Here is an 18,508-nt window from a genome sequence, read left to right as displayed (position 1 = left end):
AATGATAAAATAGATAATTTTTTTATTCGCCTTTCAAAAATAACAATATTAAAACATATGTTCAATAAACATAACACAGTAAGTTAGTTTAGGTGAAAAGAAATTTAACATATTTTTAAATATAGGAACAGAGAGGACCATACCAATTCTATATTGACTGTCTTTACTTTAATATTGCATGCCTTTATAAGAGTTTCATACTGTGGCTTATACTTTACTGATCTCAAGAATAAAACGTTGTGGTGAGAGTGGAAGATTTTTGGATTTGAAAATGGAATTACGTAAACGTGGCTGCCATAAACTCTTTGAAAAAAAATAAATTTTGATACATGATAGTGAAAATTTCATGTTCTCTGCTTGCAATAAGATATGTTACCAAAAGGATTAGCATTGCAAAGCGTAGATTTTTTAGACTCAATACATCTGAAAATCAGCTTATTTCTCTCTTAAAAAACAAGAGTTGTCTTTTAATGAACAATTTGCAGATTATATTTTTACTTTATATAAACAAAGAAATACCTAGTTAAATTATTATTAACTACTATTATTATACAGTATTACTTTATCTTTATTGGAGAAAAGTTTGAACTTATTTTTGTATCACACTTTTATTGCCACAAATGTGATGTAAATCCTATATTTACAAGCAAGAAATAAAAAATTATTATTATTATTATTATTACATCTGTGTCTGAACTGCACCCTGTTTCCGTATCTCAAGATACAAGTTTCCAAGTTCTGAAACAAATTTAATAGTCTGGATTGACACTGTTACCCATTCTCTCATGTAAAAAGGCCAGCAGATGTAACTTTTGATAATTTTTTCACTTTTGTTTTGTATATCAATCGTAAGTTTACTCTCCCTGAGTATGTTAAAACATCAACTACTTAGCTTGTCAACAAAATGGCTATTTGTGCAGGAATGCGATGTTATTGTTTACATTTGAATTCTAGTCTGGACCAAAATAAACTTGTCAGAAATAACATTGCAGTCTACATATGTACTGGTTTCTTGATAAGCTGAATACTGAGATTCTGAAACATACTTTTAGGCAGAAGAGGAAGAATTTTACTGAAGTTGACATTAAAAATGAAAATGGTGAAAAAACCTTCAAAGTTACAGCTACTGGCCCTTTAAAAACAATTTAGCAAGTAGGCTTGATATGACTTCAGTTAAACCAATGGGACATAATCAGATGTTGTGATTGATCACCAACCTTTGGAATCTTGAATAAGTGAATGAGGTACTGAGCTTAGCAAATCTGATGGTGGCAATGCTCCTTGTAGGGGACTTGTGTATATCAATTCATACTGTTTGGCCTTTTTATCAAGGTTGACAATGGTTGGAGTCATCTCTGGGGATGCTGGACATGAAGAATCATCTGCCTTGATGCTGGCAAGGACGTTATCTGAGAAAGGATGGGTCACTTTGTCAGATGGAAGTTTGACTGGAGGCGCTGAAGCGATGGCTACTCTCTGGTTGGTAAAAACAGGTGACATGTTGTAGATTGGGGATAGTGGGCAGTACTGCTCGTATCCACTATTGCTGCTGGTTAACGGCCATGGTTGAAAGGTGTAACTCCCACAAAGTGGGTTGTAGGAACCAGATACAGCGGTTGACTCATACTCTTGGTAAGGTTGAAAGTTCAGGTAGGTGTCATTTTCCCTTCTACTGAGCTGAAGCACGCTTTGAAAGTGTCGCAAACAGTCCTGATATGGCTGACTGGTACTGGAATTCAGTGATCTGCCTTCAGCATTTTCTATGGCGACAAGTTTTTCATCTTTTGCCTTTGAAGATAGCACTGGGTGAAATGCAGAGGGTTGTCTTTGTCTATTTAGCTGCTGGCCTCCACCATCTACATTACAGGAGACTTGTAGCTTTTCTACTCCTGGTGCCTGAGAGCCATCATTGATGCGCATCCCCGGTGTTGGCACCTCTTTAATCACTGTGTGTTTTCTCTTCTTACCAGAACTTGAACTCTTTTTGTACACTCTAAATTGCTTGTGTGACATCAATGACTTTCCGTTGGCATTTTCCCTCTTCTTCACACGTCTTCTCATATTTGCAAACCATGTCCTCACCTGTGTCAGGGTCACCCAGTTCTTCTGGATAGTTCTGCCTTCTCCAGGGCTGGGTATGGGTATCGCTGGTGCTCTGCGTACCAGCATTCCAAGATTTGCCTGGCATAGTTTGGTAGTGTTTTCACCTGACGCTGTTCAGTAGGCAAGATACTCCTGGGTGGCGGAAACCTTTAGAGACCAGAGTAATACACTTTACTGACAGATCTGAATTTTCACTTCTGAGGAATCTTAAAGATAAGGTAGTTTGAGCCTTGAAAATGAAAGATGTAAACTTTGCTCTAACTTTCCTCATGAGCAAACTTTTAGCTAGTCTCTTTCAAAATCAAGAATACAAATCAGGGGTCCTGGTGCAAAGTTTGGCACTAGAGCAACAAATTAAACGATATTTAAAAAATACCAATATTTTAAATTCAAAATGGTCATCACCACCCCTATGTATCTCTATGAGGGAAAACAAAATTTCTGATTTTCACAAAACTAAAGTTAGTAAACTGGTGGAAAGTTAATGTACTACATACACTTTAAAATGAGCCTCCACAAGTGGTAGCCCAAAAGAATAATGTTAAAGTTTGAGTCTGAATGTCTGTCCCAGAGGTACATTCAGCTTTAATTATAATTATTGATGAAATCGAGGGCAGCCTAAAAATTTGATGACTTAAGATTACCTCTGATGTCCTCACTGTGTCATCTTTTAACTTTGGGAAATTTGTAAAGCATGCAGCTTGTTCAATACTCTCAGAGACAAACTGATCAATACAGTAGGACTAAGAGGATTGGCACTCCAAAAATTGCTGTTTACATGGATATGAGAAACTTGGACTGTACCTTTGGCGAATTCTGAATTTAATCAAAGGGGTTAGTGGTTTGTGGTCCCTATTAAACTTCTCCAGGTAATGCGCTTTGTCCCACAATGAAACAAGATCTTCACCGTCATCGTATGGGTAGGTCTGTAAGGTAAAATAAGCACTCACAGTCACAATAGAGGCTCCCGATTTAATGAAACTGTTAAAATATGCATGTACAACACCTGAGGTAAAAATTTAGATTGTTTGCTCTCGTTCTATATATGCCATGTTAACCCTTGCAAAATGTATATTCACAACTGTTTCAGATTATGCAATATTGTTTGAGCTCATTCTTAGGCTGTGAATACCATGGCTGTAAAAGGAAAGTGAAAACATATTTGCTGTTTATTTTTTGGGCGCCTGAAATCTTTGAGAAAGCAAAACAGTATTTCTGTGGTTTCGACCATGGACAAAGGGATGCATCAAGAGGACACGGTCTGCTAAAAAATATAAAGGCACCTGATTTAGAAAAGGCACCACTAACAAACAAACAATGCTGACGATCAATAACCATCAAGATGTCTATGCATTATTGAAGATTCCTCAGCTGTAACTTTGGTCATTTTTTTTATTTTGTTTGTTCTGTGTATCATCTGTAGTTTCTGGTTTGAATCCCTGAACCATGGAGAAATTCCTAATATTTAGCTCATAAATATACCCTATATGAGTATAATCTGCATTGTTATTGTTTAAATTTTGTATTCAGGTCCGGACTGGAATACATTTATCAACAATAACAATGTCCATTTCACATATACAGGCCGTGCTGGCAAGCAGAACACCGAGCGCATTCATGTTGATCGGATTATAGTAAAATTCTGTAGTTGATACATTGAAACAGAGTAGTGAAAAATTAGTCAACAGTTTTACAGCTAATGTCCCTTTAATGAAGATAGTTCGACTGCATTTCTGAGTTTTTAAAACTCTATTAAATATTAAAACTGCTAAAAAATTCATAACAGGCATTTTCTATGTGGGGTTAGTCAGGAGCACAGCATTGGGGGTGCTTTGTTTGGTGACACTCAGAAACGATGGATGTATTATCATGCAAATGAGAAGTTACTCAAAACTTTTTTGGTTCACTAGGGGTGGCCTATGATATTATATTTGTGACATTGCTGGGCAAGAAATGAGTGTTGTTAGACAATTTCTTTTGTGTTGTTTCAAGTAGTGAAGAGCAAAGTTTCTTCCTTTTATTCTGATATTTTTCTCTGTGGCCTTTGACAAAATTAAGTCGACAGGTTGACTGAATTTTTGAAATGGTATGATGTGGACCAATGGAAGTTAGTATGTTGACAGGAGCAAAACTTGATAATAGAAGACAAGGTTTAGTTCTGTAATATCACATGACATATGTAAGCTGTAACATGTCCGAATTTCTGCTTAGAATGTTGGGTTGAGTATTATTAGTTTTCGATACCCAGAATAACCCCAACCCATTGGCTTGTTTTTTTGAAAGAAATTCAACTTTTAAATGTACCAAAAATCATGTTTTGAGACTCATCCTCATGCACAGTGACCTACACTAGCTCTGTCAGCCTGTTTTAACATTTGCTTGGAACAAATGAAATATCAAATAAACAGTGAGCCACTACTACATCAAAAAGTAAATTACTGCTGCATCAAAACATTCCTGGTTTTGTAATTTGTACTGAAAAATGGAAATGAATTTAAGGACTTTGTCACTGCATAACTTTAGAAGATACCCAGAGCAAAGAAACCTGTAAAGACATCCCTTAATGTCCCATTTACACAATGAAACATCTGTAGATGACAAATGTGTTTACAAGCTGACTCATGGAACATTCAAAATTTACTCTTATGCTGGAGTGAACATAAAGAAGCAGAGCTCAAATTATGAAGTTCACTTCGCGGATCTTCAGTGTCTTTTGTGAAGATGCATAAAGTGAGATGTATATCTACCTCACTTAATTGCGCATTCTCTTTAGGGATGGACCATTAGACCTTGGAGGGGGGTGGGTCACAATGAATTGTGAAATTTTTTTACTATTGTTAATTTCTGAAATTTTTTTTCCAATTGAGATTAGCTGTGCAAATTTTTTTTTTCAGAGTAAATTTTCAGATTTATATTTTTTTTTAGTTCGTCGCTGTCTGAAGATAAAGAGGGCAAAGATGTGGTGCCAAGCACCACAAGCGGCCACGCAAGCAGTCACGAGGGGGGGGGAGGTCAGAGAGGGTGCCCCCTGCTGCTGTGGAGCTTTTGAAAAATAGAGATTAAAATGGTGTTATTTGGTGGCACTTGGGGAGTATTTTTGCGGGGGTGGTCAGGAGGGGGTGTCCCCCTCCTGCCGTTGGAGCTTTTGAAAAATAGAGATTAAAATGGTGTTATTTGGTGGCACTTGGGGAGTATTTTTGTGGGGGGAGGTCAGGAGGGGTGTGTCCCCTCCTGCTGTTGGAGCTTTTGAAAAATAGAGATTAAAATGGTGTTATTTTGGTGGCACTTGGGGAGTATTTTTACGGGGGGGGGGGGGGGGGGGGGGGGGGGGGGGGGGGGGGGGGGGGGGGGGAGGTCAGGAGAGGGGTGTCCCCCTCCTGCTGTTGGAGCTTTTGAAAAATAGAGATAAAAATGGTGTTATTTGGTGGCACTTTGGGAGCATTTTTTTCGGATTACACATCTTCCTCTGAAACATGGTCTTCTTGCTCCTCAGTAGCTTCCTATAGTTTTGAAAATTGACTATTTTGGTTTCCTGGCTTCCCTTTCTACTGCGTGGTGAAATGCCTACATTCACCCCACCAAACATCATGCATCTCATGATTTACAATTGATTTTGACAAGCTGAGAAGCTAAAATAAGCTAAATAATATAGTTAAATTTGCATATTTGTGTTTTTAGAGCAATTGTTGCCCTTTTTTGATCAAAACATCTATTTCTCTGTAGCAGCATGTCCAAATTGTGTATAGATGTGGTTGAAATTTCAATATTTGTCTTTTTAGGGCAATTTATGCCATTCATGGTCAAAAAATCTGTATTCTCTGAAAGGGCTTGTCCAATTTCTTTGAAATTTGCTACACAAAAACGATTATTCATGCAGATTTATTCAGTATTTGCTATCGAGAAACTTTCAAAGTTCAACCCTTTTGTGTGTTTTTGTGTTGGGATTTGTTGGATAGATGGCATTCTACGTAGTGTATTGTTGAATGTTAAACATGTGTTGCTGTTGTTTTTTGAGGCTGTTTTTTGAGAAAAAAGAATTGAAAATGCCTTTTAAAAGCAAAATAATACATAATGACTTGATATGTTGTTTTATCATTATTGACGTGTTTCTACTTGTTCACCCATTCTTGCATTCATCATTGCAATAAAATGCTGTGAAAAAAATGAAACTGATGTGGCCTGCATCTGTTTACCTTGATCTTAAAAGGCAAATACAACTTTCTGTCTTGACAACCATACCATAGTTTCAATGTTTTACCTAGTGTACCTGCTTGGTTTGTACGCAGGAAACAAGTAGAAAACAGGCTCTATAATTTCATAATTTTCAAGTGATCAGAATACAAAAGTCCCGAAAAGATAAGATAATCACAACTTCCAGTATAAGGGATACAGTCACTCTAAATGTATAAATTAAAATTAAAAATGTGCCGGGAGGATCTACTAAAAATACAGAAAGTTGCTTTCTGTCGGTAAAATCTAAAAAAAATTCAAATTTAGACTTTTGCAGATTTTTTTTTACGCCTTTGTCTTCTTATTTATTTTTTTTTTATTTTGCAAACTAGTTTGAAGATTTTTTTTTCCTAACTTTCTGCTCTGAAATTTTTTTTTTTCTGTTTTTGACCACCCCCCCCTCCCAAGATCTAATGGTCCACCCTTTAACCTGTTCACCCCCAGTTCCCAGTAAACAGGTCCAAGATTACTATTGATAACAATGGGTTTGGGTAAAACCATGGTGGTGAAAGGGTTAAAGAGCATTTCTGGTATGATAAAGGCACCTTTAAAAAACCTCTCCTGCTAAACTACAAGTATGACTCCTACAAAGAAATTTGCTTTGGGTCAGTGAACCACATGTTTGTTTTCGAAAAAGAATTAAACATACTGAGGTTGAATTAATTCAATTCACATTTCTAGTATTTCTTACCTCTAGAAGTTCATATACTTTCTTGTAGTCTTTGTTTTCCATGGCCAGTTTAATCAAAGACCTGATCTCTGCTGAACTCATCCTATCAAATTTAAAACAAAAAAAATTTTCTAGGTAATAGAGTGTACAGAGTAAACTTTTCAAAGCTCATCACAAGCATTTTTGGTCCAGGTTGCCTACGTTTGGAGAAAAAAAATCAATATTGTGGCTAATGGTGAAGAATCATAAATGGTTACTCTAGGTGACGATAATCATAACATTATCATTTGATCATAAAATACACATGCAGGCCATATGTGTCAAGTTGAACTTGTTTACAAACAATATATTTGGTGCACGATATCTAGAAGCACCTCATCATCAACATTTAAATTACACGATCTAGATTATCAGGATTATGACAGACATATTTTAATTTTCATCAATTACCATTCGTGAAGGACATGTGAGGAAGTTACTAATGTAATGGCAAACTGTAACGATCTCTTGGTATACTCTCAGGGTGACAGTTTTCGGACAGGGTATGAATTTCGCCAAAGCCGTAAAATGACGAGCTTACGAAATCTTTATTATCATACATTTAGAAACTTTATTGTGTTTATCCTCAAACTGTTAGGCCTAACACTGACAGAAGTGGCATTTAGGGGTCAAAGTTGCCAAATTTTTGACCCATGTTGAGTGCGTAGTAATCGGGCTGCTATCGCAATTATCGGACTTCGTATTTGGAATATGATTACAGGGGCTAAATACTGACATTTTGAAACTTCGAACCCCGATTTTCAATTTTGATGTGTTCAGAAAACTATATGAAAATATTTCGTGATAATTAGTTACGTTTAATCCATGGACGACGCAACAATATTTCGACGTGTACAGCGCTTAGATATCGGACACAGGCTGTCTCTGTGTGTTGCGTTCGACACCTTGTATCGTACGGTGTGGCTATAAACTTCGCCAAGTTTGTAGCGCCCGAAATAGCTTCTACCGAAAAAAACTGTCCAAAACGGGACAGCAGCGTCACCTGACTTAATATGCGGTAGCATGACTTGTAAAAGACTATCAATACGGAGCGAAGTGAGTACAACGAACAGCATGTCATTTAATGTCCGAAAACTGAGGTCATCCGAAAACTATCACACTGAATGTATTGTCGTAAGGTAGGATGGCTGTGACTATTGGCATTTATCGTTCTTTAATTTAATTTCCGTAATTTTATTCTTCAAATATATCTTGACTAGATTAAAAATTTAATACAATGTTGACTATCAATTTAAGTAAGAGAACGACTTTTGTAGCGCTGCGGCTGGGTAAAAGCCAAAGGTAGGTGCATGAAAGTTTCTAGAGTCCTATTTTCCTGTCACAATTACTGCTACTGTTAAGTTCATTAGTGTTCAGATGCGACGAAGTGACTGCGGACCACGATATTTTCATTCTGAGATGTGCACTGGTAGCGCTGATTAATTTTGCAGATTTCCGCAGTAGCTGTCGCTCCAATGCTTCGCGCCATTTTCATCTTGCAAATTTTGTCGTGCGGTCATTTTCGCGCCAATTTCGCTACTTTGCCATTCCTGGGAGCACAAGTCACATTGATCTGTTTCGGAACGAATATTTTGAAATATGTATTTCGTTATAGGAAGGATGGTCGATGACTATCTAGTTCACTTTCCCAGTTTTCGTTTAAGTCTATGTTTTTTTCCGAGAAGAATGGAAAGTTCAAATTAATCAAACGTAAGCTTACACAAGATGAAGATCTTCGAGATGCATAATCTAAACTTGAAGACACTTTCGCTATTGACAAAGGTTGAGACGACCCAAACTAGCCAAAATTAGCCAAACCACCATAAACCACCATAAACGACCCATATCATCAAGTAAACGACCTAAAATAAGCACAGGGATGAAATATGTCTCAGATTTCTGGAGAAACCGCCCCAAAAACGGCGAAAACCAGCCGGCATTTTCGATCATTGCAAATTCCTATACATGCCATCAACGAGTTAAGGGGTTCGGTTTGTTCTTCAATAGAGGGCGCTGTGCAAGATTGTTACTGCTTTTACAACGTAAAGTGTAGCACAGGGAATTTCCCCGTTGTCGTGTTTAGTGGCTTACCAAGGAATGAGATCAAAGTTTTTAGTTTATTACATTTTTACAGCTCATTCACATTTTTTTGATACCAACATTAATTTATTTGAATAAATTCTACAAACCAAATATTAAGATAACATGTGCCGTGGCCCTGGTTCCATACATGTACATACACATACCTGCATATATGTGCATGCATGCATGCATGCACACAAACATATATATGCGTGCATGCAGGTTACCATGGAAAGTTGAAGATCTAGCAAATAACAGATTAAGTGGGTGGTCGCTTTAAAAAAACAGCGCCCTCACATGGCCATATTGATACAAGGGCATATTACAGGAACATGCATGTCTACATTTATATGTGGAGACACACATACATACATACATACATACATACATACATACATACATACATACATACATACATACATACATACATACATACACATATACATGCATGCATGCATATACACACATATACATACAACATACATACATACATACAAGCGCCCTCCTTCGGTGAGCCCAGTTACGATGCTGAAGTTATTTTCGTTTTCAGTTGTGTCATCGAAATGAGCCCCACAACTTGGTAATTGATAGTACCAACAACATGGCTGCCCGCAATTCTGTCGACGGTTTCTCCAGAAGGTGGAGTTTTATTGTATCCCTGAATACCTAGAATGTTTGTTTTAGGTCGTTTACTTGATGATATGGGTCGTTTTTGGTGGTTTATGCTGGTTTGGCTAATTTTGGCTAGTTTGGGTCGTCTCAACCTTTGTCAATAGCCAAGACACTTTCCATAAGCAGTGACGCAGAATGGTCAATATCCGACGGATACACGTATTGTTTTCGAAACTACAACTCACATCGTAAGCAATCATTTTTTCGACCTGTACGCCTAATATAGCTCAAATAAATTTTAGGCGTATATAGTAAAGGTAACTCTATATACATGATACAAAGGAGTGTAAAAATGTTGCTTTTCTTTTTCTGTTCCAACTTCAACATTAACTGAAACCCATTTTTCTCAGAAAAAGAAGAAAATTGCTTACTTCAAAATTGCTCTCTATACAGTCACCTATTTCCAGACTCGATTCTTCGCCAGCGAAGCGAATACTGTCGACCTCTGAAAACCAGGACCAGACTAAACTTTCTGACTTCGGATGACCGACCAGTTCATGTTCGTTCCAAACTCGTGGAGAAATATGATTGGGTCCCGGCACGCGCCATTTGGAACCCTGGCGCCAGGATGTCTGGCTAAACTGACTTTTTTCCCCTTTTCCCCAGGAATGAAAAGAAAGCTTTTGTGGGGAGAAATGTCAGCAAGCTGGTAGGGGCAGCCTTTCTCCATGTATGGCCTGGAGTACAGCTCTACGGCCACTAGGATCTGCAACTATAGCAATGTTAGTTCAATTGTGAATTTTTTATCGATAACACAGATTTGGATATTCTGTCCGAAGTGAAGCTGAAAACCTGAAACCGTCGCGTATGGAAAACACTTAAGTATTACCAAACAAACATAGGCAAGCATTATATATATATATATATATATATATATATATATATATATATATATATATATATATATATATATATATATATAATATATATATATATATATATATATATATATATATATATACGCACACACACATAGAGAAAAAGAAGCTAGTAAGATGCAACAAAAATTACTCTATGTTTGAAATTAATGTCTGGTCATTGTTCATAACGCTCTGCTGTGACATCGAGCACTGTTGATATATATATATATATATATATATATATATATATATATATATATATATATATATATATATATTATATATATATATAATATATATATATTATATATATATATATATACATATATATGCACAAGAGAAAAAAGCTAGTAAAGATGCAACAAATATTATTACATTTTGTATATATATATTATATAATATATATATATTATATATATATATATATATATATATATATATATATATATATATATATACATGTCAATGTTTCTCAGCATGTTCATTGTAAGGGGCACTTTGTACCCATTCATCAAAATTAGGGGACAGACTTGACATTTTAGGTGGCAGTCACTGTTGATGTTGGTTTTGCCTTCCCAGGAAGCACTTTCCCCGATAAGCTTATCACTACAATTTCAGTTGCGTCGTATATGTCGCATGCAAAACCCGTACTAATATCGACCTGATGATGTTTGTCAGCTTGTGATGAGCTCGGCTGCTCTCCATCTGCAATAATTGTAGTCTTGGTTGGCCGTGGGTCTTGGGCTTCTGTCGTGTGGCTTGTGCCTTGCCCCAAGCCGCACGACAGAAGCCCAAGCCCCATCGGCAATCAAGGCTACAATTATTGCAGCTAGGCTGCTCTCCATCTTCAGTCGATTTGTCTCCCACACGTTTCCCTGACTCAGAATTTGACGTATTTGTACCCTGGGACACGATTTGGTCCGAATTTGTGGACTTAAATTCATGAAAATATGCGCCGCCGAAAGGGTCACTAGCCCTTCACGAAAAATCCTATAAACATGGGCCGATTGTGCATTCCCCGAAAAACCCTGAGCGTGGTTCGGTAACTAAGAAAATGTCCCATGCTTCAGGAAAACATTTAATGAACGTGAAAATTCCCCAACTTTGGCAAGCAATAGGTCATATTTTTGGAATATAAACGGGATGATGTTTTCGACTTGGGCGGCACACCCCACGTATGAAAACATCGGGAGTATCCCTACCGGCGCGCTAAGTATGGTGTTTCATTGCGAGCGAGATCAATCGTCACTGCGCTGCAGCCCCGGGGGGTAATCCCATAGAAAGGTGAACGGGTATGTGCCGCGCCGCCCGAATGGGTCACTTTTTCGCGGAAAAATCCCTAAATATGGTTCGACTTTTCATTGGAAAATCCTATTCAGGGGTCGAAACACAGCGAACGTCCCTAATTTTTTTACATGGATTAGAATAACGGTTTAAAATCCTCAAGACCCATCCCTCGGGCCGGCCGCGGCGACCGTGATACGCGATGCGCGTATGCGGTGATGTGGTGACGCGATTGCGTCTCCAGGGCGCCGTCTATGACCTTTGGCTTTCCAGCAGAGACTCGGTCACACAGGTCAAGACGTTTCTCAAAATCCACTTCGGGCGGCCCGGCCCGGCGCGACCAATGACCTTGGGGGAGAACCATTTGATTTCGGGGGGGGGTATGGAGGATTTTGAGAAAAAAAAATTTGTCACCAGGTGAGAGAGAAGAAAAAAAAAAATTGATCCTGTCATGGCCTGAGAAAAAAAAAATTGTCATAACAGACAGAAGAGAAAAAAAAATTGTCACAATGCACCAGAAATAAGCAAAATTTGGAAACCTTATTCTCATGTATTCTTTGCCGGCGCGCCGCCATAGGCGGCGCAAATGTTTTACCACAAGCAATTCTTATGTTTCTTTTCCCAGCACTTATGATATAAGCATGCACTACATGGGTCTACTTTACACCTCAGTACACTCAATGTTTTCCTTCCATTTTCTGACCCAAGAAATCATATTTCAGGATTTCTGTTGCCATATCTCAATGGCATAGGCACTATCTAAAGGGGACTATTTGACTTCTGTAAATTGTGAAAATTTAAAACACAAGACAGGAGTCAATAAACTAGTGTTAAAACCAATATTATTTTCTCAATATGAATTTGTTAGAAAGATGTACCTTGACAATGAAAAATTGAGGAACAACAAATATGATGAAATACAATGTGTGAGCCTTGTTTTTCTGACCACAAACACCGGATCGCAAACATACCATATTCAGGCTTTTCATTAGAAGCTGGCAGCTGGAGAAATGACACAAGAAGTCACAGATTTTCCGTTCCTGTATATTCATTTGTCTTCAGTCTCTGGCAAACAGAACTGTTTTTCACAAATTGTATTGTCATTGTTTGGTTGTTGAATATTGTGACTCAAAAACTGATCATGCAAAAAATGTAAAAAATATCAGTGTTCAATGTCATTTTCAAACAGTTTTACCGAGTGCAAAATAAACTGAAACTCCTCTCAGATTGCACCATTAAACACATCAATTTCTCAAAATTTCCAATACGAGAGGGGGAACCCCCTCTCGTGCTCTCCCCCTTGGGGTATTCTAATAGTTTCACTTAGTAACAATTAAAAAAACTCTCCCCCCTTGGGGTATTCTAATAGTTTCACTTAGTAAACAAATTAAAAAAACTCTCAGATTGCACCAGACTGCACCATTGCACACATCAATATCTAAAAAAATTCCATGTAAGATAGGGGAAACCCCTGTGACACTTCCCCTAAGCCTCTCTCATGTTCTCCCCCTGTACTTTCAAATTCTGCCCGTCAGATATCCTAGTGAAAACCCTGTCATAATATCCATCCAAATTAAACAATATACTATATGGTTAGATACTGCGTGATTTTTTATATTTTTATTTTATTGTGACTTTGAATTTCATTTTGATGTGTTCACCTTTTTTGAACCATCATGAGATAACTGATGATAGTCTAGCAGGGTACATCAAGATTTGAAAGGTCTTTACTGTTGCTGTAATTACATGTATTTGTATTTAACTTTTCTAAGTTGGGAATGGTCAAAATTTCAGAGTTAGAGAGGGAGGTTACTCAAATTCATCATGGTTGGTGAAGGGGGGAGGGTCACTCGAAATTTCGGAGTTTCAGGACGTCAATAATGACGGCTCCCTTATATACAACACATTACAAACTTGATGACCAATAAAAAAAATTTGCACTGCTACTCCATTTGGAAAAAAAAATTGATGCAGGTCTGACAGTAGAAAAAAAAAATTGCTGTCACTCTGACAGGAAAAAAAAATTTGCTCCCATACCCTCTTCCTCCATACCCCCCCCCCCCAGAAATCAAATGGTTCTCCCCTTGCTGAGTCGTGTTCGAAGTGAGGGAAATTCGTCGACAGCGTTCTCCTCGGAAGGAGACGACGTAGACATGTACGAACTTGGCATTATTCCAGCATGGATTCATTGATAGTACAGCGACGGTATTAGCGCCTGTGGATTATACCATCGTATTACCTGCATATATTCGGCCCAACTTTGATGACTTTTCTTGTAAATGCATGAAGAACAGGTAGTATGATCATAAATTTGAAGGTAAACATGAACAAAACTAAACATTGCATAAAACATTGATGTCAATGTCTTTCTTTAGCCGCAGTTTTATCACCAATTGCTGATGATTTGGATTTTCCTTTGACTTTTATTTATCTTCCATTAGAATGGTGTGGATATGTATACATTGTTTGCAAAGATCAGTATCAACCAATCAATTCATCACCTCTTCCTAAACACCGTTTATTCAATCAGTATCATGCTCCACAAACTGAAGCTATGAAGCAGAAGACTGAAATTCTTTCATCTCTCATGGATTCTTCTTCTCCACTTAGAGTTGTTTTTGCTACTGTAGCTTTGGGTATGGGTCTTGATTGTCAGCGGGTTAGACAAGTGATACATATTGGGGTGCCAAGGACAGTAGAGTTTTATTTTCAGGAAACAGGTAGGGCAGGAAAGGATGGTAATTTTGCAAGGGCAGTGATGTACTACAACAACAGTGATATTACATCAAATACTGATAGGGACATGTCAAATGCTATGCGGCAATATTGTCAAAATTCCACTTCCTGCTTGCGAGAATTTTTATTGAGCTATTTTGATTTTGAAAAGCCTCCTCACCAAAGCATTTATGTTGTTCGGTTTGTAAAAATTCATGTACATTTTGGTCTTGTTCCTCATATGAAGATGTAGAAATGAAAGCTGTTTAGCCATTTGATTATCTGCATATATTGATTGCCTGATTGAACTCATGATGCTGTAATCAATCAAAAGTGGGAATTGCCCTACGTTATTTAACATTTACATAAATGACCTTCCAAGTACTTTGGCTCCAGTGAGGATGGTTTAAATAAAGGAGATAACTTTTTGTACATCTAAAGTTCAGATGATAAGCTGTCTCTCATGAAATATATTACAAACATCAGGTTTCCCCCAGCAGGTAAAGACATTGACAACAATGTTTTATGCAATGTTTAGTTTTGTTCATGCTATACTACACTTTCCGGAGTGTGGTGTTGTGCAATATTGTGAAAGTGTGATAAATATGTTGACAGCAAACAAGAATTTTGGGAACTTACATGAATGTGTTTTGTTTGATACTTTATATTCTTAGCATAATAGTACTGAGCTGCATATGTCCAAAAATTTGCTTTGTTTCATTGCAGTGTCATACTTTGTAATAAAGATATCCTATGAAATTAAAATAAAAAAATTGTGAGCAGGGTTTTGTGTGATCTATTTTTAAAAAATTGTACATTTATTGTTGCAAAGCAAAGTGATTACAGTTGGTTAAAGATATATGCTTGTTGTACATTTTGACACATATTAATGTATGAGAATTCTGTACATCTTTCTGATATCAATCATGTATAAATGGATTTTATCAATTGAACTATAAAAACATTTCAAAAGCTAGCTTATACTATGTGAACTAAGTTATTTTTTTTAACTTTTAATTGGTGATCAAACAAAATATTTGTCATTTCCTTATTGTGTACATAATTGCACCAAATATTGACAAATTATAGCATCATCCAAATATAATTTTTATCCTAGGTGTTTTCTTACCCTTTTACACTTGAAGCTATCATAATGTAATTCTCTAGATACTGAGCAAATCATTACATTGTACATGAAATTCTTTATACTCTTAAGAATGAAACATTAATTAAAGATATTAAATTAAAGAATACTTTTTACAGAGAAAATGGTTTCATTTATGTGTAGAATTAATTACAGAGTATATTTGTTATGATCGGTTAGCTGGTAAATGTTACTGCATTTCACAGTTGGCATGTTTGCTCAGGTAATCTGGTATGCAGATATACAGTCTTCCACAAAAGTAATGAAAATTAAGTCTGTATAGTCTATGTGAAAGTAGTGGTAAATTGAGTTAACTACCTACACCGTATTGTTGCACATGATATGGATTACTATAAACAAAAATTGACAAAATTACTGTACAGTGACAAAATACAATGGTGCATGGTAGTTTTGACATTGAAAGACCAAGAAAGTCACTCTATGTTCCAACATCCAAACAAAACTACTGATTAAACTGTTTGCAGTTATGTTCACTTGTTAATAACCTTGTTATGTTCATAATAACCTGGGGTTCTGTCGTCACTTTCTTGACAATATAACTCAAAAGGCCAAGTATTCCCACACAGGTACATCTACTAGAGAGGAAGGAAGTTTATATAAGCCAAATCATGACCACACAGTCATACATGTACTTGGAATGGGCACTGGTCCCATAACATCAAAAACATTCAATAAAGATTGTGATTATTATGCTTATGCACTCCTCTGTTAAGATTATTATTTTGGAAGACAATTGTAAAATGATCCCAACATAGATTTATGTGCCAAATTATTCAGGTGTCATTGTCACTGCTGTCATCACAGGGAATGCCTTGGTCATCTGCAATTTCATTTGCTTTCATCTGTATCCAAGCATTGAAGCATTGAACTTGTTTTCATTGATGATGAACAGTTTTTGTGCCAGACAAAGGTTGCATCTCTTTGTTGCATTGGAATATGCAGTCGCATAGCACAAAAACGACCAGCTTGGTGGTAAAGATTTGTATTCTCGTTCATTAGGTTCCAGATATGTGTAGAAAAGTTCTGTACTGTTTTGAACATCTCATTGGTGAAAGAGTGTCCATGGTTAGAGAAGCATGGTTTTGAAAGATATTTCTGAGGCCACCATAATTTTTGCTTTTACTGTCTTTTGTTGATACTTTGGCATTATAATATGACATTAAAACAAACCAAATGAATAATGTTCCTGGCTTGGCAACCATCTCCAAGTGGACATGTATTTTTGGTCTGGCAATTGCAGTATGCTTATTGGACCCAGCGCGGTGTATAAATATATATATATATATATATATAATATATATATATATATATATATATATATATATATATAGATATAATATATATATATATATATATATATATATATATATATATATATTATATATAAATATATATATATAAACATGGCAGTTAACCCAATCTAACTATCAGCTGCAGCTTAGATATCAGTATTCTGGAAGGATAATCTTTTCCAATTTCTGAGTGCTTATGACATACATTGGCATCTGTTCCATTATGTTTTTTTTTACATTTTCCCAGTGTTCTTGTTTGTTTAAAAAAGTGTTTTTGATTCTCTGAATCACTGTCAATGTGGCCTGTCTGGTGTAATGTCCAATAAGTTGGTGACTGACTGTAGTTTGAACGACAATTCATTTGGGAAAGATATAGCATATTTACGTATGGTGGATTTGAAGGCTATACCCCGTACATTGTTTTATCAATTAAAGAAAACGCTTAATTTGAGGAGCAGAACAACACAAACAAAATATAAAAAAGTTGCGGCTTTTGTCCCATGAGTTTGTTCTAGTAGGTTTCAGTAAGCTAATAGTGAAAACAAACCATTGTCCAATTCTTCTTGACACCACTCTAACTGAACTTGATGCCTACATACAGTTTGTCAAGTTGTTCCTGCCAGTTTACCACTGAAATTCTATCAAAAAGCCTGATGGAGTTACTTGTGTTGCAGGGCCTTGTCCAGAACGTTTTTTTAGAAAGTACATTTAATTACCTCTCAAGTGAATGCTTTTGTTATTTAGTTTTGCAGCTGTACAAATTTCATGAATATTTGTCTGAGAAAAAAATGACGTGTAACACTCCCTATAAACATATATTTGGACTCAGTAAATTTGCTGTTGTTGTTGTTGTTGTTGTTGTGGATAGTATTTGCAGAAAAGAACACAGTATGTGCTGCAAAATTCAATACAGCCTAATTATACACAAGCGCTGCAAAAAATTTTGCAGGGCATGTGTATAATTAGGCTGTATTGTTAATGTAAGAATTAAAATCACCAAACAAAGAAGTCATTTTGTTATTTAGCATTAAAGAACATAAAGTGAAAATTTCAGAAAATTTGACCCAGCCAGAGTGGAGTTAAATTCTTTGGAGAAAAAAGAGAAGCTGGGAAATTGGGTGATTTGCATAAATTAACACTTCTTTATCCCGTAACTTACAAATGCTTTACAAGCTAAAAGATGAACCCAACCAATATTTTAATCTTGGGTCAACAAATTAAGTAAAATTGAATGAATACTTGCAAAAAAGTGATTTTGGAGCAAAATGCGTAGTGTTCTTAAATGACCAGCAGGAACATGGCATAAGTACACTCAGACAGTATAGGAGCCAATTACAGATTTTCACTTTGGTGGCTATGCGGAATAAGTACACCTTCTACACAACATATATTGAGT

The 18,508-nt window shown here is 36.5% G+C and overlaps 1 protein-coding gene across 1 annotated transcript; it reads right to left on the bottom strand.

The window, feature by feature from the left end:
• Positions 1 to 1,222: 1,222 nt before the first annotated feature.
• On the bottom strand, positions 1,223 to 10,424 carry LOC139143160 (homeobox protein SIX2-like). Its single transcript, XM_070713295.1, has 4 exons — positions 10,168 to 10,424; positions 7,025 to 7,106; positions 2,908 to 3,029; positions 1,223 to 2,250 (listed from the first exon to the last, which is right to left on the bottom strand). The coding sequence occupies exons 2-4, from the start codon at positions 7,103 to 7,105 to the stop codon at positions 2,094 to 2,096; spliced, it is 360 nt and encodes a 119-aa protein (XP_070569396.1). The 5' UTR covers position 7,106; positions 10,168 to 10,424; the 3' UTR covers positions 1,223 to 2,093.
• Between the last annotated feature and the right edge of the window lie 8,084 nt (positions 10,425 to 18,508).

The sequence above is a fragment of the Ptychodera flava genome, chromosome 11 (genome assembly GCF_041260155.1).
Source record: "Ptychodera flava strain L36383 chromosome 11, AS_Pfla_20210202, whole genome shotgun sequence".
Lineage (NCBI taxonomy): Eukaryota > Metazoa > Hemichordata > Enteropneusta > Ptychoderidae > Ptychodera > Ptychodera flava.
Note: the sequence above shows the minus strand (reverse complement) of the source record. Positions and strands in the feature narration are given on the sequence as shown.

Excerpts from the sequence above, each read along its gene's own strand:
- LOC139143160 (XM_070713295.1), bottom strand. The coding sequence starts at position 7,105 with ATGAGTTCAGCAGAGATCAGGTCTTTGATTAAACTGGCCATGGAAAAC. Across the intron at positions 3,030-7,024 it reads AAGTATATGAACTTCTAGAG|ACCTACCCATACGATGACGG; the intron begins GTAAGAAATACT and ends TTTACCTTACAG. Across the intron at positions 2,251-2,907 it reads AAATTCAGAATTCGCCAAAG|GTTTCCGCCACCCAGGAGTA; the intron begins GTACAGTCCAAG and ends TGGTCTCTAAAG.